Here is a 21,666-nt window from a genome sequence, read left to right as displayed (position 1 = left end):
CAAGATACAGGAATGTCTCATGATGTGCACACCCCACTTGTGGGAATTAGAATTGTAGGAAGAAACATAATTGTGTATGGGAGAGATGGTTTTATAATCATGATGGAGGAATATTCTCTCTTTAAAAAAAAAAAAAATTCACCATCTGGTCTATTACTTAGTGGGCTCTCGTAGGGATGTTTAAGATAAATTCAAAGGGGCCACAATTCATTCAACACACAGTGGTTTGGGGCTGTGTCACCCAAATAAGTCACAGCCCCCTGGGGGTTCAGGTGCAGAAGCTGGTGGCCATGCCAGAGGGAGGGGTGTGATTATTTGAAACAAGGCTCTGGGTTGTTCTGAGATGCTGGGCAGGGGGCAGGAGTGTACCTTGGAAGGTCCAGGATGGCAGAATTTAGACATGGACAGGGGGGTCAGCTGGCACTTACTGCATTCATCACTTTTTATTTTTTTTAAACAAAAAGTGGGAGAGGTTCTGAATGGCCAGGCTATTTGGAGACTATAAGGAAGGAAGCAATCTTGTTTGTCTTGGTGATTTATTTAATTCTGGCTGAGAAAGGATATGATCTGTGTTGAGTTAATCCTCAAGGTGAACTTGCTCACCACAGGGGATTTGGACCAGCAGTCTCTCTTGAGCCTTGACCTGTGTCACTTTAGGGAGAAAGCAAATGGTGCAGGATCCTGAATGCAGCCATTACAGGTTGAAACTAGGGCACTGGAGGGGCAGGACTGAAGAAAAGACAGGGGTGTCTAAGGGACATTTCCAACCCGAGAGGCTTATCCCCTTGGAGTAATTGTGGTCTCGCCCAGACTGTCCCTTGGAATTCCGTCTACAGAACCTGGGCCCGCCCCGGGAGAGGTTTGCTGAGATCATGGCCGATGGTCACTCATCACCTGGCCGCTCTGGAGTGCGAGGTGCAGTGGGAGATAACACACTGGAACAGCCCCGACCCTTCAGCAGTGGGAGACAGGCTGGAGATGAGCGAGCCTTGGTCCACAGCCAGGGTGGCACGGAGCATTCAGGGCAGGCTGCGCGTGCTCAGAGAGCCGCTCCTCGGGGAACACACACACACACACACGTGTTGCCCTGAAAAACTGCCCCCCCTCTGAATACAAACACGAAACTTCAGCTGGCTCCCCTACCCTTCCCTATCCAGGCTCTGGTTTTGGGAAGAAAAGCAAAGACATGTCCACAGAGCGGGACTTCTTCATGAGGATGAAGTGCACAGTCACCAACAGAGGCCGCACCGTCAACCTCAAGTCGGCCACCTGGAAGGTAGGACGTCAGGCCTGGGTTGGAATCCAGAGTGCGCCCCCCACCCCCCGCCCCTGCCTCTCGGCTCCACGTCTGACCCTCCGCGGCTGGTCTCCAGGTCCTGCACTGCACGGGCCAGGTGAAGGTCTACAACAACTGCCCCCCTCACAGCAGTCTCTGCGGCTGCAAGGAGCCGCTGCTGTCCTGCCTCATCATCATGTGTGAGCCCATCCAGCACCCGTCCCACATGGACATCCCCCTGGACAGCAAGACCTTCCTGAGCCGCCACAGCATGGACATGAAGTTCACCTACTGTGACGACAGGTGGGGCCTCGCGGGGCACGCGCATATGCGTGTGTGCGTGTGTGTGTGCCTGTGGTCGGGGTGTGGGTCTGCGGCATTAATGTTGTATTGCTGGGTGCAGGTCACTGTTGCATCCCATCAGTGCCACCAAGGGGTTCCTCATACCATATTGGGCTGTCCCCTGTTGTCACAGCAGAGCTGATCTGGGGTGCCGCTGCTGTTGTGGTGGATCGCGGTGGTGTGTACATATTCCTCCACATATGTGTCAGGCTCCTAGGAAGTCTCCAGGCCACTCTCCCTCCCCAGGAGACGAGGGTCTAGAGATCTCCATTAGCACCCCCAATTCAGAGGCCAGCTGGGAGCTTTGGTTTCTGGCCTGGAAGCTGCCCTACGGCCGCGTGGCTCGTGTGTGTTCTTTTCAGTGAATGAGCTCTTTCCTCGGCCTTTGCTCTTCCTGTGTCACCTCCATTCCAGCCACTGTCCAGTCTACTTTGGAAGGCTTTTCAAGGAAGGGAACTCAGCCAGACCCTAACCCCCAAAGCCAGGCCTAACTGGAGATTCTCTCAGGAGAGAACGTAGTGGTTAAGAGCCTTGATTCAGTGAGACAGCCTAAGATCCAATCCAATAGGAAGTGTTCGGTGTTAGCTGTGGTCCTCACCCTAAATTGCTTCTTTATTAGAGTAGTTGAAAGAGCACCTAAGGCTGCACATGTAATCCATGTCCCTCTAGTTTCAGCTTGAGGAGAGGCTCGAAACAGGTGGGGAAGAGGCTTGGGTTGCTGTGGAAGGGGCGGGAGGGATGGTTCTGACTCCCCCCTGCCTGTCCTCTGCCCTCCCCTCTGTGCCTGGGCATTGGGAACATGGGCGGATCGGGAGGTGGAAGGAGGAAGACAGGGAAGGATAGATGCCGTGGGCAGTGGCTGCCATCAGAGAGGGAAGGACAGGCCAGGAGCAGTGGCTGGGCCGGGCAGGCCTGGCTCCAGGAGCTGCCACTGCAGCCTGCTGACTAGTGCATGACCAGAGGTGGCCTTCAGGGATCTCGCCACCTGACCCCAATTTCAGCAGTGTCCAGAGTCACCACGTTTGTCCAGAGTCATAGTTTTTGTGGCAGCTCTTTGCTGCTCCAACCTCTCCCCTCTCACCTTCTAGGGTTTCTCCAGAAACCCTGAGATCTCAGCTTCCCCTTCTCTATAATGCAGATGAGAATACTGTCTGCACCTGTTTCACAGGATCAGTGTACGATGAGATGATGGCTATGGAAGCGCTTTGAAAACCACAAACCCCGTAACTGATGGGAGGCTTTTTGTTCCTGCTGATGTCTTGCTCCCTGTTTTTGTCCTCCCCCAAAGCTAGTCTCCCCACTAAACTCAAGGGGCCAAGACCACTTCTGGAGGCATGTAGAGGCTAGGGGCCTGGGAGAAGGAGAGACCCACCAGCAGGAAACTGCCTCACCTTCCCAGCCAGCAGGAAGCCAAAGACCCCAGGAAAGAGCTCCTGCTCAGCGCCCCCCAGGCCTGCCCACCTTTCTCTCTTCTGCTGGATGTCCCATGGGTGTCTGGATTTCTTCATGGGTGCGGCCCTACTTTCCAGGCTCAGCTGAGTTTCTCTCCCCTGATTCTAGACTGACCTGGTGTTGGCTGGTGCCACTCCAGGTTTAAGAACTTTTGTAAAAGTGTCCTTGAGTCACTCCTGTCCCCAGAGTGCTGGATTCAAGGCTCTCGGAGGTAGTGCGTAGTTCCAGATGTAGAAAGAAGCGCTCTAACCTCATAGGGAGAAAATGTCACGTGTGAAGACTTGTGTCCTGAAACTTTGACACAGTCAGCGTTTATCATGGCTGTTCAGATTGTCATTTTTGTGATACAAGGATAATTAGAGAGAGAGATTATTCCAAAGGCAGGCACCTGAGAAATCCATGCTGTGTGTAAGGTTATTTCTCAGAGGTAGTCTTTGTATTCCAAGAACCATCCTGGGCAGAAGATACAGTTTTGTTTTTGTTTTAATTATTAATTAATTAATTAATTTTTTTTGGCTGTGTTGGGTCTTTGTTTCTGTGCGAGGGCTTTCTCTAGTTGCGGCAAGCAGGGGCCACTCTTCATCGTGGTGCGTGGGCCTTTCACTGTCACGGCCTCTCTTGTTGCGGGGCACAGGCTCCAGACGCGCAGGCTCAGTAGTTGTGGCTCATGGACCTAGTTGCTCCGCGGCATGTGGGATCTTCCCAGACCAGGGCTCGAACCCGTGTCCCCTGCTTTGGCAGGCAGATTCTCAACCACTGCGCCACCAGGGAAGCCCGAAGATACAGTTTTGTAATGTGCACCCCTCTCCGTAATCTTCTGAGACAAGAGAAATTCTGCCGCGTAGCCCGCGTGTCTCCAGCTTCGAGGTGGGGTGGGGCGGTGCGGTGCTCCGCATGCCTTAACCTTGGAGCGGCTGGAGCAGTGCAGGCAGTGAAAGCTGCATGTGAAGCACAGCCCTAATGTGACCCCAGAAGCGCTGGGAAAACCCTACTGTCCTAGAAAATCACTCCTCATCCCTAGATAACAGAAAAGAAGGATTTTTTTTTTTTTAAACTTAAGACTTTGATCCTTGTTAATGTGAAGGGAAAAAAATCCTCTGGAAAGGGTAATTTGAAGTTATCCCTCATTCATTATCTTGTTTTGAATGAATTTCAGGTCGTTTCTTGAAAGCATCTAACCTTTGGGTAAAAGGAAGAGAGGACAATAACATGAGCAATTGGGTGCCTAAGAGTGGAGAAGACCCTCTTCCCAGAAAGGGGAGGGGCCCTGCACTGACTTCTTAGTTTGGTTCAGGGCTGGTAGGCAGAGTCGATCCTGGCTTGACGGAACCTGTGATTTAGGGCTTTGTGACTCAGAGTGTGGAGGGTGATATTGCTTTATAAGGTTTGCTAGACACATTGCACTTTTAGCAGAATCTTGCCTTTCAAGAAACCTAATTACATGGCCCAAACTCTGAATTCAGAGGTGCTGGAAAGATGGATGCAGAGGCATCTAAAGACACAGAATGCTGTGCCACACAGAAGTTGTGTTTAACGGATTAGCAGATTAGTTAACAAGGGCACAGACATGGCTTAGACAGTTTATAAAGTGACTGTTTTAAGTCCTTAATACCTATGTGTTATTTCTCAATTGCCTTGATGAAGACTAGGATTTTTTGGTTTTGGTAGCTTGTCTTGTTTACACTTTTTGTATTGGGATGGGGAAGGATATACACATATTCATACTCTCTCTCTCTCTCTCTCTCACACACACACACACACACACACCTCTTCCAAGATCAATGCTTCAAAAACCCACACTTACATATCATAGCAGGGTGGGGTGGGGGGCATTCCATTTTAATCAGGGAATTCACTAGATTTAATGACATCTGGCACACATGAGGGGCTGCGATTTCCCATAAAGGGGATTATTTTCCCAATGGGAAAGTTAGGAAGAATCTGATGAAAATGTAAGGCAAGTAGAACCCACAAAATCACTTTTGAGGCTGTTTGGTACTTTTTCTTAGATGTATTGAGACCATAGACATAAACAAAAAAAGAGAAGGATCATGGAGAAAAAGGGGAGAACAGAGAGGAAAGGAGGGGGAGCGACAAATAAAATAGAAAAGAGTACTCTAATCTTGTGTTTAAGTCTCAGGTTTCCAAAATCAACTGAACCTGAAACAACTTATTCTGAAACATCTGAAGTTGAATAAAGGAATGCAGATGATTCAAAATGCATTCATCCTGCTCCTCTTAACAGAGGGTCAGAGGACCATGTCAAGTCCTGTATTAATGATCTGAAACAGCAAATATTGTTAGAAGTGAATTCTATAACAATTTATATGTCAGTCACACTTATGTGTATATACAGTCAATTGCTCTAGATAGGGGGAGTAAAGTTGAGTAGCAGGTTTAAAGAAGAATATCCTGATTATCAGTGTAATGGATGATCTCATCTCCATTTACAATTCAGATAGAGGTGTTATACTCTGTCTCCTAAAATGAGCAGCCAGTTAATGAACTGTTATTTATTGAGCATCTGCTATATGTCTAACCCAGTGCCAGAGACTAATTATATCAAAGAAGAAAAGAGATGATTCCTGATCTCCAAGAGTTTGGAGTTTGAGACATGAGCAACTTAATGAACCATTCCCCCAAAAGGAAGACAAAAATTGTTCTCAAGTAGTTTAACTTTAAAACGGGTGTGGTTCTGGGACTTCCCTGGTGGTGCAATGGTTAAGAATCGGCCTACCAATGCAGGGGACACGGGTTCGATCCCCGGTCCGGGAAGATCCCACATGCCGCAGAGCAACCAAGCCCGTGCGCCGCAACTACTGAGCCTGCGCTCTAGAGCCTGCGAGCCACAACTACTGAGTCCGTGCGCTGCAACTACTGAGCCCATGCACCGCAACTACTGAAGCCCGCGCGCTCTAGGGCCCGTGTTCTGCAACTACTGAGCCCACGTGCTGCAACTACTGAAGCCCATGTGCCTAGAGCCCATGCTTCACAACAAGAGAAGCCACCGCAATGAGAAGCCCACGCACCACAACAAAGAGTAGCCCCCGCTCATCGCAACTACAGAAAGCCCGCACGCGGCAACGAAGACCCAATGCAGCCAAAAAATAAATTAAAATTAAAATTAAAAAAAAAATAAAATAAAATGCGGTGGTTCTTAAATTCACGTGGAGGCGCCATCTAGTGGAGAAAGAGAATAACTGTGAAAGAAGCCAAGCCATCAAGGAGAGTGGGGCAAATCTATAATGCATATAATCCCACTGTGATTTTGTGTGTTTTATGAGTCTTCCTGTATGTTAGAAATAAATTATAAAAGCAAATGATGTGGATGAGAGAAGTATCACTGGGGGAAAAGTTATCATAATAGTAAAATTTTCAAATTAACACGGAGGGTCCTGTAATTTTTACAGATAAAGAATTTGAGGGCAACCCTGTTTTGTCATTGGGTTAAGGCAGCGTAGGGTGTAATAATATCAGGAGTTACAGTTTGATAAGTTAAGATGCCTGCATTTCAAATTCTGTGGATCAAATCTGCGGTGAATTCTTTTTATACGAAGAAGTTGGTAGTAGTGACGATGATAAAAGTGAGGAGATAGTTGAGGATTGTAAAGAGGCTGTCAATAACATTATAGAGCCATGAGTTGTAAAACACACACATCAAAACACCTGAAAAGCAACAGTATTAAAGTCGGAGAAGAAAATAGACTGACTTCGGGCAAATTAATAGTAAAAGATTATATACTTTCATTGTGTACTGAGATACATTTAACAAATTATTTTACTTTTTTTTAGAGGATGAGTGGCATCTTTAATTCAAAGTGATCTTTCAGACTGATATATTACATGTCATTTTTAGTTTCATATTTAGTGTATTCTAAATTTTTTTGCAGACATACATAGTAGTCTTTCTTTACCTATCTTATGTAAGACAGTATAGTGTGTTTCTTTAAATCCCTGAGTTAGAAGAAACTTTAAATGCTCTCCTTGTGCATCTGTGTCTTCTCCAAACGACGATGTTCTGAAATCAGCCCTAAGAAAGTTTGAACAGATTTATGAGAAGTGCTTGTATATCATCCTGTCTAATCTGCTTGAAATACTCCTTGGAAGAGGCAGCTCTACAAATCCTCTTTGGAATTTATTTCAAAGTGTAATAGACCTCACAATTCAAAAATTATTCCTCTGCATGATCTGCTTCTCTCCTGCTACAGTTCAAGGCAAATTTCCCCTTCCTGCTTGTGGGTTTCAAGGTAATGAAAGGCAGCTGTAGCATTTGGTGGCACTCAGGGTCAGTCCAGGATTGAGCCAGGGCTACCCTCCTATGTATACTATGAATAAATTCACCCCAACTGTAACACATAACACTGATAGGATGGAAATTCATTATCCATTAACTATGGAGCTGGTTGTATAGATATTCACTTAACCGTGTACTACTGGAGGAAAACACAAAGCAAAAGTATTGTTGTTTAAAGCCAAGAAAATCTGGATAGAAATATATTAAAACAAATGTCATTGAAATCTGTGTCAGTGAATAGTTTGGATATTATTGGGGAAATGCAGTTTCAAAGCTAAAAGCACATACAGAAACCAAAATGAGGTGAGTCTAAGTGTTGCCTAGGAGAGGGCATTGCCAGAAGGCAGGAAGGAAAGAAAGCAGACCTTAATAGAAGGATGGTTTTATTAGCAAATGCATTCCTTGGAAAACAAATAGGTGGTTATGAAGTACTTAAAACTTCTATCCTCTCAAATAGTTTAAATGCTCTCTAACCGTCCACGATTAGTTTACTGAGTGAATCCTGTACTCGTAGGGAACAGGGGTAAAAACTGCAGCCAGCCCTTGTTTGACTCCAGGCTTGGCGTGTGAAGTAGGGAGCTTGCTGCCTCGTCCCTCGTGGGCGGGCGCGTGGTGGAGCCGCCTCAGGCCTGCGCCGCATTCCTTCTGCCTAGGAGGCCACACGGCACTGACACTGCAGCCCAGCCGGAGAGTCCATTTCTTCCTAGCGCTCATGCACAGGTAGCCCATGTTGAAAAGGGCCTCGCAACATTTTTAAGGGTAAAGAGCAATAGACGAGCAGTTACTGTCATATTACATTGTGAGGCAGACCTGACTCTGAAATCCAGGGCCCAGCTGTCTGACCCACATATTTCCTTGGGGGTGACACAAACTTCAGATTTTAACCACCTTTTTTTCCTCTCCATTCTCTAGTTTCTTTTTTTCTTTCTTCCTTCTGCCTCTGCCTCCTGGGGCTGCCTGTCAATGTCTACATTTCTCTCCTCACCTCATCCTTGATCTGGTTCTTTTCCTACTTTATTATTAAACAGGGACCTCTGTGCTTCTCATTTCTGAAGTCTGCTGAATTAAGTCCTTTTATATTTTCTTCCGCTCTACAAAGAGAACAGCACTACTGAGTTGACTTTTGAAATTTATGGGTGACCCCAAACTAATTTTTTTTTTTTTCTCCAGAGAGTCAGGGCCCCTTAATTAGAAAGAACGAAAGAAAAAAAAAAATAGTTCCCCTGCCCCTGGTGAAGAGAGCAGATGAAATGGTGTTATCACAGCCCAGCTCCGGAGGCTTCCCTGGGACAGCGGGAAATGAGCAGGGAGGGCCCTTGTGTGCCATGGAGGCCAACCCTATAAACAAACCGGGTTCGTTAGCCTCCCCGCTGGCGTCGGCATGCCTGCAGATTGAGGGCAATGACCATTAGCTTTGAGTTGGGGTTTCCTGGTTTTGTGAAGTCTGACCAGTCGAATGTTCTTCAATTGTGTTTGGGGTATGTGTATTTCCCAGTTTTTATAGTCGTCTGTTTAAAGGCATGAAGAAGGAGACGTTAAATATTTATTTTAGTTGACAAGATAAATGAAGGCTGCTACTGGGAAGAGAGCTGGCAATTCTGAAATCGAGGTTTGTTTGTCCACTTCCAAAACATGCCCATTGTGTGCCTCTGAATGGATGGTACATTAATTAGATTAAGAAATATTTTATTTGAGGCTGATTATAATAAACATTTACTTTGAGCATTTTAAAAGATTCTAATCTTGAAAGAAAGTGTAATCTCTTCACGGAGTAGAGTCAGATCTTTCCCAGAACAGCCTCATTTTTGAGGGTCACTAGGAAACTCTAGACCTAGTTCAGGAACAGAAGTAGTTTATCTGGCACATTGGTGAGCCTGTAAATGGCCAGCCCGTTGCCAGCACAGCCCACCGGTGCAATTCTGATTCCCAGGCTAAGGCTGAAAGGCATGGGACCCATCAGATAAAGCTACGTGGGTGTAGGAAAGGAAGGGCCAGCACTGTACGGCCATCTCCTTGTTCTCCCTGAATCTCCACCTTGGCTAAGGTGCCATGAATGCCAGCCCTGGAGGTAGGCCGCCGAGGAACATGTCTGTTGCTGATGAGTTCAGAGACCTCTCTGCTCCGGGCCAAGTGAGGGGACAGATCCTCCTGGTCTGAGACCAACTGGCTGGTGCAGGTGAGCTGCTGGAATCTCACTGGAGAAATCTCCGCTGGGCTAAATCAACTGAGATTTAAGCTTCTCAGCTCTGTTGTGTTGCCCGTTGTTTGACAAAGGCTTTAACCCCCAAGTCTCACCTAGGCAGAGAATTTGCCTCTTCTCTGCCCACTTCAACACCAGACACACCTTACGGAATGGAGAAAGGATGGATTGAACATCATGAGGGCTGCGCTGAAGGCTGTGTGTGTGCACCATCATGCACTGAGACAGGTGACCATGCTCTAGGAAGAAAAGTGGACCATTAGTGCCCAGGTTCCTTAGCAGTGCTGGGCTAGACAGGGCTCTGATTGTACCTTAGGCCCCCAAAGACTATCAGTCCATTGGTCGGCTACTCTAGCATTTACTGAGCACCCGTTGTAGTGGAGGCCAAAGGATAATGTGGTCCCTGAGCTCAGGGGTTGGCAGCCTAGGATGTGGAGAGAAGCAACACATAACTCCTTGTGACATTGTGTTTGCCTGTTAGGACTCGATGAGAAGGGGAACCTGGAGAAAGCTCCAGGGACAAGGCGAGACCTCGAGCTGGCCCTGTCATTGTCAGGGCTCGGAGGAGAGAAGGCCTCAAGGCTCTGCGGCAAGCATGGGTTTGCCAGGGGTGGGAACTGCGAGGAGAGGGGTCTACCGGGGAGGGGGGACCCGCCATGCTGCCGATCAGCTGCAAATCAGACTGCTTGGAAGATGGAGACAAGACTCTGGGGGCTTAGAAGTTAGGTAGAGTTTATTTACTCTGGATGTGGTTGGTCCTAGGTAAGCTGGAGATGCTTACGTAGAGGGGTGACAGAATGGAAATAATATTTTAGGATGATTTTGTCTGACCTGTTCAAAACCCGTATGGAGCGGGAGAGAGGAGTAGAGACAGGAGACCAAGGAGCCACAGCTTCTGCTTTCCTCTCCACACTGTTCCTCTCCAGCGTGGACAGGTGACAGGGCTGTGCCCCCGGAGTCATGTATTCCAAAATAGAGCTTGTAATCATGAGGATATAGCATCACTTCTTGCTCATGATAGGCTAAGTAAACAAGACAGTGAGCCCGTTAGAAAAAATGTGAGAGAACAAAGATGATGAGAAATAATGTTTAGGTATGACGTGGGAAAGCAGTTAATCGGGTGGTTCTTGGGCAGGGCTTTGTTTATTTTAATGATTCCAGCACAGAGCAGAGGGTCCTCAGAGAGTTAAGTGATTCTTCATGGTTCTCCACATTTGCTTTTTCTCTGCCCACTTCCCATCTAAGGCAGACACCTTACACGGGAGCTGCCTATTCATCAGAGTGTAACAAAGAGGCACATTTCTAGGACTATGATTTTGTATCCGTTCCTCTCGGCACCTCCTGCCCTCCCTCCTTTCCTTGAGATAGGAAGAACAAGTAGGAGAACCCATGAAGGCAAACCTGATGTCTAGGAGGTATCTGAGGTCACCAGGCAGGACCCGCGGGGAGAAGGTTTAAGCACAGACAGGGCTCTACCTGCCTGGGTCCCTCCTCAATCCGTGGTTAACACACACGCAAAGGCCGCCTCCATGCTTTTCCCAACTTGGGACCACATAATTTTCACTTTTCATTTATATCGCCCTCTACTAGAATAAGCTGGAATAGTCAGGATGTTCCCGTTTTCGTTCTTGCTCTGTCCCGGAACACTTGTGTAGACATCAAGCAAATTGTCTACCCTCTCTGCATCTCTGCTCCCTTGTCTGCAAAAACTGTGGGTGGGGGGCAATGAGAGCCCTTCCAGTGGTCACTGGAGCAAGGCACATGTGTCTATTTGGGGGTGGGAGGTAGGGAGCCCCTGAACAGGTGCTTTTCCTTCCTCCCCAGACACAATCCAGGAAGGGCAGGAAGAGTGGAGGTTCGGTAGACCCATAGTTGCAGGTTGACCACCGTGTTTGTTGTTGTTGTTTTTTTTTCGCTTGGATGAATGGTACGACCGGGATGTTTGGAGTGTGTTTCACTGAATGTGTGCATTTGAATTACCTTCTACATACAGGTCCTTGAGCCCCTTCTCATATTCATATGGTCTTTCTCTTCCCCCTTGCTTTTTAAAAAATATTTAGAATCACAGAACTGGTTGGTTACCACCCTGAAGAGCTGCTTGGCCGCTCAGCCTACGAGTTCTACCATGCACTGGACTCAGAGAACATGACCAAAAGTCACCAGAACTGTAAGTTCCAGGAGTGCCCCATATGTCTGTGGAATCTGGCCTTGAGTGGGGTGTGACTGGTGAGAAAGGAGAAGATCCAGTCGCTTCCTTCACAGAGCCATCATCTTGTGTGGCAGACAAGACTCATGCCCTCAGGATGGTTAGAGAACCAAGGCTGCCACCATCCTGTATGACATGCTCATGCAAATTAGGAAAAGTGCACTTTTGGTAGGGGACACACAAACACACCAAGCCATACAGCCTGGAGAGTGGAAGGTGGGCTGAATCTCAGTCCCTACTTACCACCTCACTGAGCACACTTATGCAGTTAACAGTCTGCTTAACCTTATGGAACAGCCCCGTAGAGTGTAATACAAGACAGCATGTAATCAACTTGGGTTATGCTCTATAAAAACATGTACATCCATTCGAAGAAGAGGGCTGGGAGAGTTCAGGAAAAAAGACAGGGCACTTGAGTTGGACCTTGAAGGATGGGGGAGCATTGGTCTAAACAGAGGTAGAGGTTGCGCGATACCAACCTAATAGACGTGTTGAGGTGGGCCCTGGTTTTCCAAGAGCTTGCTTGCTGAATCAAGAGAACTCAGTTGGGGAAGGCTGTCCAGGCAACCCAGTAATGGTGTGTGGAAATTGTGCCTTGCAGCTTGAAAGAAAACCTGAATTATGAAAGGATTCTAGAACAGGGCTGTCCAATAGAACTTTCTACAATGGAAATGTTCTTCATCTGCGTAGTCCATAGGTGACCTATGCTGTATATTAAATATGTCTAGTGCAACTGAGGAACTGAATTTTTAAAACTTAGGTTTTTTTTTTATAAATTTATTTTATTTATTTATTTTTGGCTGTTTTGGGCCTTTGTTGCTGTGCGCAGGCTTTCTCTAGTTGCAGTGAGCAGGGGCTACTCTTCGTTGCGGTGCGCGGGCTTCTCATTGCAGTGGTTTCTCTTGTTGCAGAGCGCGGGCTCTAGATGCGTGGGCTTCAGTAGTTGTGGCACGTGGGCTCAGTAGTTGTGGCTCACGGGCTCTAGAGCGCAGAGCTCAGTAGTTGTGGCACACGGGCTTAGTTGCTGCACGGCATGTGGGATCTTCCCGGACCAGGGCTCGAACCCACGTCCCTTACACTGGCAGGCAGATTCTTAACCACTGCACCACCAGGGAAGCCCTAAAATTTAGTTTTAATTAAATTTAAGTAGCCACACTTGGCTAGTGGCTACCATATTGGACAGGGCAGTTCTAGTGCATTTCAGTTGACTATGTTCCCAATTAAGGCTTCCCATTTGCAGGTGATCGAAGACAATTTTCTTGATCCGTACAGCCCATCAACATGCAAGGACTATGGGTCTATAACCCTATACCTGGCCTACTGGGGGAAACAGAAATTGGTAGGATTGATCCCTGCCCTAAGGGATCTCATTTCTGCGGGAGAAGGAGGGCTGTGGGCTCCGTGGGAGCATGGTGGTTCATACCTTCTGCCTCAGTATCTAGCATAGTGTTTGGTACAGTACAGGCACTAAATGAATGATACACCCAAGGGCAAAAAAAACATATTTGGGAAAGAATGCTTCAAAATAAGTGCCCCCAGTGCAGATCGGGGTGCTGAGAGGATTACAGAAGGATTTAAAATTGATAAGTCTGAGAAGATTCCTAGTGGCCCTTTTGGTCTTGGACTCCAAGGATTAGCTGTGGCCTTGGAGTGGCAATGAAGAAAATGGAAGTGCATTTATTTGTCCGTTGTTCCTAAATCCATCCATCTATCCCAAGGTTAGGACAGCTGAAGTTCAGATCAGCAGGCCATAAGCTGTATAGAAGCACAGTTAATATTCTCTTAAGGAATGAGATCTCTTTCTAATTGGTTTCTTTGCTTCGTCCTCCTGGCTTTCGGGTTTGATCCAACAGTGCAACAGGGCCCCTAATGATATCTCAAAGAAGTTTCTCATTGTGTTCTCCGGCAAAAAAACAAACAATCCAGATTCCCCATTCAGGGACCCAGGGATGCGGGAGGGAGGTGGAGGTACTTTTGTGCGCCCATGGATGTGGCCCAGCTCTAGCCTGCCCCAGCTTTGGAACTGTAGGATGTGGCTCCAGCCTCCACTCTGGGATTCCCCATGCTTTTCTGGTCCATGGCGGTTTCAGCTCCCAAAGTCATCCTGGTACTGGGACTCAGGGACCTGGCTCTGGCCCAGCTTACCCACTGATTCCCAGTGCCTGGCTTTCTGGGGCTTCCCTCCTTTAGATGTAAAACTGGGGAAAAGCCTAGCCTTCCTTCTCAGCCAAGGGTGAGTCAAAGTAGAGGACAATAGCAAAAGTTTCTGGAAATTCTTGCAGGACAGTATTGTACTTTACCTTCTGGGGTGAGAAAGTAGAGGAAACTACTGTCAAAGAGAACAAAAATGATGGCTTCTCACTAGGCCTATGAAAAGGATTTTTTTTTTTCCTTCTCTTAGAAAATCTTTGATCCTTAAAAAAGAGCTGGGGTAAAAAATTGTCATATTAGTTTTCTGCTGAATCCAGGGGAAATATGGTGCAGATTTATTGAATCTGTGGTTTTAAGCATTAGGCACACTTAAAGGTAATTCCCAACCCAAATGGAAATCACAGGTTCCCTTCTTCCCCTGATGGAGCCAAGTAAAGCAGCTCTGAGCTCAGAGGCCTCTACTCAGCCAGCCTGAATCCAGCAAAGGGAGATCTGCATGGGGTGGAAATTGGGTTAACGCCAGCTAAACAGAAGCATCTATTTCTGTTTCTCTTTCCCTCTCCTTTTCTCTCTGTCTTTCTCAATCTATCTGTCTCTCTCTCTCTCTGTCCCTCTGACTCTATCTTTCTTGTTGGGTTTATGCAGATAAAGTTGCACCACAGACCCACACTCATACTGTGGAATAATTGGAGGCCCAGGCTTGAGGCTCGTCCAGGTTTACACACCAGCGTCCCGAATTTATGCACGTATGTGTGTCTTAGCCTGTGAAAGTTTACCGTTGAAATTACTGGGGAAGCTCAGACCTCAAACCAAATTTAAATAATTGAAAGCCATCATTTCCAAATGGATTAGTAATTTATACATTGTTACCCTCAGAAGGTAAGGGTTTGGGGGAAGGGGGGTTGGTTTCTCTTTGTTGTGTGAGGACATTATGTGCTCTTAGGAAAACAAGATTAAAGGCCATAAAAAGCCTATCTACCAAGTAGCAGGCCCCTCACCAAGGCTGGCATTAATGAGCAGATGATTAGAAAGCTGGCGTAATTATATTCTACTGACAGAGCAGGCCCTCGCCTGCAATCGCTAGAAATGCAGTTAAAAACCTTTGCTCACTGCACTGTTTAATCAAAAAGAATAAGATCCCTGAATCTTGTCTGCATTAAGAATAAGTTAATAAGTTAATGAATAAGTTAACTCCAGGCACTTGAAATTGTGCAAGAATCATGTCTCTCGGGCACGGGAGCCTCAATGGTGTAGATAAAGGGAGATGAGGGAGGACAGAGTTATTTCTTTGGCCAAAGGGTCCATGATGGTTTAGGACAGCAGCAACCACCAATTCAGTCCTCCTAGTGAAGTGTCGCCCGGGGGCATGTAGTAGGAGGGCACTGTACTCCGGGCCACAGGCTGTCGAGTAACCCAGACTGTTGTCCTGTGTGATGTAAAGCAGGTCACAATCCCTCTGGCCTTAGTTCCCTCATGTTAAAAAAAGATGGTATCTGTCTTCCCTACAGCACAGGATTTTATTGAAAGATTAGACAATGATGATATGACCACTTTGGAAAATAACTTGGCCATATCTTATAAAGGAAACATGTACTTACCCTATGACCCAGCCATTGCACCCCTAGTTGCACTCGCACTGTATGTCCATACAAAGATTTGTACACAAAGGTTTATAGCACCTTTATTCATTATAACCAAAAACTGAAAACAATACAAACATCCATTGACAGGTGAATGGATAAATTAGTTATGGTATCTCCATGCAGTGGAATATTACTTAGCAATGAAAAGCAAACCAGGAATACCTACAACAACATGAGGGCTCTGGGAAACATGCTGGGTGAAAAGAAGGCAGATACGAAAGAGCTCTTGTATGATCCCACTTACGTGTGAATGGAGAGAAGATCATTTCTATGTATAGCGACAGAAAACAGATCAGTGGCTGCCTGGGACCAGGGGTGGCAATGGGGATTGACTGTCAAGAGGTATAAGAAATTTGGGAGGTTGGATGATGGAAAGTTCTATACCTTTGATTGTGGTGACTGTTACAAGGGTCTATACAGTCGGCAGAACTCATTGATCTGTGCTTAAAATGGGTGCATTTTTTTTTTTAATTTTTATTTATTTATTTATTTATTTATGGCTGTGTTGGGTCTTCATTTCTGTGAGAGGGCTTTCTCTAGTTGCAGCAAGTGGGGGCCGCTCTTCATCGCGGTGCGCGGGCCTCTCACTATCGCGGCCTCTCTTGTTGGGAGCACAGGCTCCAGACGCGCAGGCTCAGTAATTGTGGCTTACGGGCCCAGTTGCTCTGCGGCATGTGGGATCTTCCCAGACCAGGGCTCGAGCCCGTGTCCCCTGCATTGGCAGGCAGACTCTCAACCACTGCGCCACCAGGGAAGCCCCAAAAATGGGTGCATTTTTTATTGAAGGTAAATTAAACCTCACCAAAGTTGATTTTTTTTAAATGGAAACAAAACCAAAAAAACTTAGGACCCTTTAATTTGGACTATAAGCCTGTCTACTGTTTCCACTGAGGGGGCCTTTCAGCAAATCACTCTAAGCCTCAGTTTCTTCAGATGGAAAACAGGAATAATGGATACCTCGTGGTGTCACTGTACAGTGAACGAGGTGATGCTGACACTAATCCCGTGGATGCTTTATGTGCCAGGCACCGTTCCAGTTCCTTTGCAGAAATGAATTTATCTTACGAGATGGTTTTGAACCCTGCAAAGCACGATACACATGTAAGTTATGTGTAGCACGGTTACAGTGCTTCCTGTAGCTTGGAGGGGATTGTTAATTTCTGAACAGGGGGAAATGTGCCAAGAAAAACATAAATGTGAAGGATTACAAGCATGGTTAGTACGAACGGGGCTGCATTCCTCAACCACACAGTGTGGTGAATGGGGAGTGATTCCCGAGCCTACACGGAAAAGTGGGGAGCTTTGCGACGTTTACAGAGTGTCTGCATGTTCTCCCACAGGGCCCCTTGTGACATTATCTACAGACGTGTCCTGTAGACGTGACAGGGCCTGGGCACTGTACATGTTAGTAACTTTGGAGCAGAGGGGCTTTTCCTATACAGCATTTGTCAGTGACATTCAGCCACATTTTTGTACCTGATAAACCAGGCAGGCAGATTTGGTCCTCAGTACAAACAGCTATGGGACACTGGGTACTAATAATTATTATTATTACTGTTATTATCATCAATACCCCACTGGGTACTAATAATTATTATTATTACTGTTATTATCATCAATACCCCATTTTGCAGATGAGGAAAACCGAAACCAAGATTTCCTAATCCTGCCAGCATGCTTCTTTCTCTGTGATTTGGGGGTTTCTGAGACTGGGATTCAGAAGAATGAATTCCCAAGAAAGAAAGTAAATGGGCAGTTCAGAAAGCTATCAGAAATCCTAACATTAGTTAGTAAACTTTCATTTAAAGGGACTTGATTCTTTTTTTAATGGGAGCAGATAGAGCATTCTGGACTGGGGAAGAGGACAATCTGGGATGCAGGGCCCTTTCCCCGATGTTTTTATAGAGTAAAACAAATGTTAAATGAACATTTAGAACATTCTGGAAGAGGAAAGAAGTCATACGCAGGCAGCCTAGCTGGGCAGCTGGCAGGACTTACCAGGGCTTTGACGAGGCTGTGTGTAGAGGCTGGCGGGGGGCTTGCTGCTGCCTTTGCTGTGGGTCACAAACTTGCTGTGGCCCGAAAGGCGGCAGGTCTGACGGAAGACCTGGAACAATCGAGGATATCTGGGGGTTTCTTTAAACTGCTTTTATTCACAAGCAGAGTACTGATGGTGGGTCTGCTACCAGTGGCTGCCCGAGGACAGGCGTTCTCCACGCTGCTTGGAAGTACCCTGCCGCCTGTAGTGTGAGGCAGAGGAGGCTCGCCTGTTCCCTGCGTGCCCGTTTGGATCCAGAGGGCACCCCCATGGAGAGGCTTCCTCTCATTGACCTTGGGGGGAAAGGAAGGGCAGGTGCTGCTCCTGGTTTCTGCTCCCAGCTGAGCCAGGGGTGAGCCAACTTGTCAAGGGCTTGGCGATGGCCACTCCCTCACAGCCAGCCTAGGGAAGTCAGTTAACCTCTGGTTACTTTCCTCACATTTAGCATGAAGAGTTGGGCGAGATGCTCTAAGCTCCCGTCCAGCTCATTCTCCCCCATCTTTCCCCTGCACGCTGCCCTCCCCATGGGGTCTCCCTCCCCCGCCTCCTGACCTCAGGCTCCATTTCTCCTCCCCTAGTGTGCACCAAGGGTCAGGTGGTGAGTGGCCAGTACCGGATGCTTGCGAAGCATGGGGGCTACGTGTGGCTGGAGACGCAGGGGACGGTCATCTACAACCCTCGCAACCTGCAGCCCCAGTGCATCATGTGTGTGAACTACGTCCTGAGGTGAGTGTGTGAGGGCCAGGGGGCCACAGGCTGGGGTGCAGTGTGCTCCTGAGACTGAGGACACAGCCTTTCAGAACCCGGCACCACATGGGCGAGCTCTTTTGCAGTGGGCGTCCTGGGAACAGTGGACCACTGGGATTTCCCCTTTACAGGCTTTTCTGCCCCTTCCCCCTTTGTCTGTCATCTGTCATGCCTCTGACCCACGTGGGGAGGCAGCTAGAACACAGCCGTCACTTAAGTGCTTTCTGAATGGGAACCAAGGGAAGAGAACCACGGTTACTTTTTGGGAGAAGATGTAACACCTTTGCTCGGTAGCACCTGGGCAGAAAGCTAGAGAAAGTCATTGCTGGGGTGAAACAAAAGCAAAAGCCTTCAAGTCTCATGCATACCATGCAGCCCACGTACGATATTAACACAGCATCCAAGACAGATACATACTCAGCAGGTGCTCCCCGCGTCGCTAGCTCCACGACTCCAAACTTCCATTGCACGGTTCTTTACGGAATGCCAACACACCGTCCATACCCATGTTTTTGTCTGAGAGGCTTAGCTATCAGGACTTCCATGTGTCTGGAGAGTAAAAGGGTTTTGCTGGAAAATGTGGACGGTCTGAAGCTCGCTCTTGTCCCACCAGTGAGATTGAGAAGAACGACGTGGTGTTCTCCATGGACCAGACGGAGTCCCCGTTCAAGCCGCACCTGATGACCATGAACAGCATCTTTGACAACAGTGGCAAGGTGGCTGTGTCTGAGAAGAGCAACTTCCTGTTCACCAAGCTGAAGGAGGAGCCCGAGGAGCTGGCCCAACTCGCACCCACGGCAGGAGATGCCATCATTTCTCTGGATTTCGGTGGGTGCTTCTTAGCTGAGCCAGGGCCTGTCGAACCCTCTTGGGGTGGGGGGAGGCCTCCCTGGCCACAGCTTTTCCTTAAGCAGAGCTGCCATGTGCCTTCAGTCTTGCTGATCATCCGTTGGTGGCCAGACCCCATGCTGGGCACGTGCACTCACCGCAGCATAAGACCGTTCTATTTCTGACCTCGTAAAGCGCTGAGCGGGGGCGGGGGTGGGGTGTTCTGGTCGATCCTCCACCGTGGGGAGGGGGAGCCTGAGACGAGAGAGTGGGGCAGCAAGGGATCTGCTCCGAGGCCATGGGCATCTTTCCACAGGGTGGGCAGATCTCCACCTGCGCCTTGAAGGACAGATTGCTTGTTTAGGCAGAGGCCTGCTAGGTTGAAATCATGTTGGGAGAAATCCTTCCAGAAACGTGGATGGAGAAAAGATTCAGGCCCAGGAGTAAGCCCTCGAATGCACTCTTTAAACATTTGCCTGTCCCACGGGGATGCGAGTCCTGGTGGCCCCAGCGGAGTTTTCAGCTCTTGCCCCGTGCTCTGAACGCGGGAAGCCCCTTTTTCCCCATGTTGCAACCCACGGTCACCCCCCAGCCTTGCTGTGGCCGCTCAAGGAACAGCTCCACCTCCCTGTGCTTGCTCTGGACTGGCTCAGCCCCGTTAGATGTGTTCGTGAGAGGCCACAGGGGAACAGTGATCCCAGAGAATCACAGAGAGCAGCCCTGGGACAAGGAGTCACGCACCTTCCCAGTTCTGTGGCAGTCATGAGGCAAACTGCCCAGTTTTCCTAACCTCCTCCTCTACGTTCTGGATTGCGCTTCAGGGAAGAGTGGCTCCTCATACATTTAGTCTCTGAAAATTAAAGGCTCCAGGAGGGTGTTCCCATTGAAGGGAGTCTGTACATTGAACCCCAGCCCCAGCTGAAGGCCCCTTTGTCCCAGCGAAGCCTCAGCACACGGGGGGCCTAGCCCCAGGCACGCCGCAGGCCCTTTTCGGATCACTTGTGCGTCCTTGTTGCTTCCTCTGCCCTGGGGTGAGCCCAGCAGTTGCGGGTGCTAACCAAGCCAGGCCCTTGTCTCCACAGGGAGCCAGAACTTTGAGGAGTCCTCAGCCTATGGCAAGGCCATCCTGCCCCCAGGCCAGCAGTGGGCCGGAGAGCCGAGGAGCCACGGCGCCCACACTGAGGCCGGGAGCCTGCCCGCCTTCACCGTGCCCCAGGCAGCCGCCCCGGGGAGCACCACCCCCAGTGCCGCCAGCAGCAGCAGAAGCAGCAGCTGCTCCACGGTGAGCGCCCCCTGGGGTTGAGGCCATGGAGAGGGTGGGCTCCTCCTCTGGCTGCTGCCGGATGGCCGAGTGGACAGGCCAGACCCAAGTCCTGCCCTCCTCCTACTCAGGTTATACTGGAGCCCCCTAGGGGGGCTGTGATACTTACTTGCCACGCATTAGAGCTGTGTGCTTGCTGTCAGTACCCATCCCACCCCCATCTATGTGATAAGGTCCTTGAAGACAGGCCGAGTGGCACACAGCTGTGAGCCCCGGGCTCAGTCCCCATGCGGGGCAGTAACCATCCTGCTGGGGGCACAGAGCCACACAGTTTGCAGAGCCCGGCCAGCCATGCCTTGATCCTGTTTGCTGTTCAAGACAGCCTCATTTTATGACGAGGAGACTGAACTCAGAGAGGTTCACACAGCTCGTAGGGAGTGGCTTCTTTACAAATTCTTATTCCGTGGAATAGAGTTGAATCTGTGGGTCCAGAAATGTATTTCTCCTTCCACCTTGGACTTCTGGGGAAACCAGTGCCGTAGCCTTGACCTGGTTGCCTTCCTTCCTGGCCCCCAGCCCAGCAGCCCTGGAGACTATTACACATCTCTGGATGATGATCTGAAGATTGAAGCAATCGAAAAGCTCTTTGCCATGGATACAGAGGCGAAAGACCCGTGCAGCACCCAGGTAGGTGGCCGTGGGGAAGATTGGAGTGGCGGGCCAGGCCTACCATGAAGGCTGAAGTCTCTTCTTGCAGCCTCAGCCCTTGGTTGCAAAGACTAGTGGGAATGCTTGGCCAAGGCCACAGTCCCTTAACTGAGTGAGGGTGCAGGGAAACAGAGCCTGTGGTCGTCTGCTTCTCCCACTTCTGCCCTCTGCTTTACCCATGTCAAATCCAGCTCTTCTACTTTTAACTCTCGATATATTTATGTCCTACTAACTTGGATATTAATGCTCATGAAAACGAAAACTACAACTGAACCTTTCTTTAAGGAGCCCTGCATTTAAAAAGCATACCCAGATGTATACGACTTTTATAAGCATAGGGAACAATTATTCCCTTTACAAACATTTCCATTTTAGGATTCTTTGAAATAACTTATTTTAAATGCATTTTAAAATGACATCTGACAAATTTTTGTTTACACGTAACTTTTCAGAAACATATTACATAAGGCCAAACATCTTGTAAAACCTGTGTAAACAAACAGGCTAGGGTGTGGGTGGA

The 21,666-nt window shown here is 48.3% G+C and overlaps 1 protein-coding gene across 1 annotated transcript in view; it reads left to right on the top strand.

The window, feature by feature from the left end:
- Positions 1 to 21,666, top strand: part of EPAS1 (endothelial PAS domain protein 1) — a 90,180-nt gene that overhangs the window by 60,787 nt on the left and 7,727 nt on the right. Inside the window, exons 5-11 of the mRNA XM_059943419.1 lie at positions 1,158 to 1,276; positions 1,374 to 1,579; positions 11,625 to 11,731; positions 18,181 to 18,328; positions 18,963 to 19,177; positions 20,260 to 20,459; positions 21,015 to 21,125. Of these exons, the coding sequence (XP_059799402.1) occupies positions 1,158 to 1,276; positions 1,374 to 1,579; positions 11,625 to 11,731; positions 18,181 to 18,328; positions 18,963 to 19,177; positions 20,260 to 20,459; positions 21,015 to 21,125 (1,106 nt within the window). The remainder of the gene's footprint in view (positions 1 to 1,157; positions 1,277 to 1,373; positions 1,580 to 11,624; positions 11,732 to 18,180; positions 18,329 to 18,962; positions 19,178 to 20,259; positions 20,460 to 21,014; positions 21,126 to 21,666) is intronic.

Source organism: Balaenoptera ricei, chromosome 13 (genome assembly GCF_028023285.1).
Source record: "Balaenoptera ricei isolate mBalRic1 chromosome 13, mBalRic1.hap2, whole genome shotgun sequence".
In the NCBI taxonomy this organism is placed as follows: domain Eukaryota; kingdom Metazoa; phylum Chordata; class Mammalia; order Artiodactyla; family Balaenopteridae; genus Balaenoptera; species Balaenoptera ricei.
The sequence above is the reverse complement of the archived record's forward strand: the minus strand, read 5'-3'. Positions and strand labels throughout refer to the sequence as shown.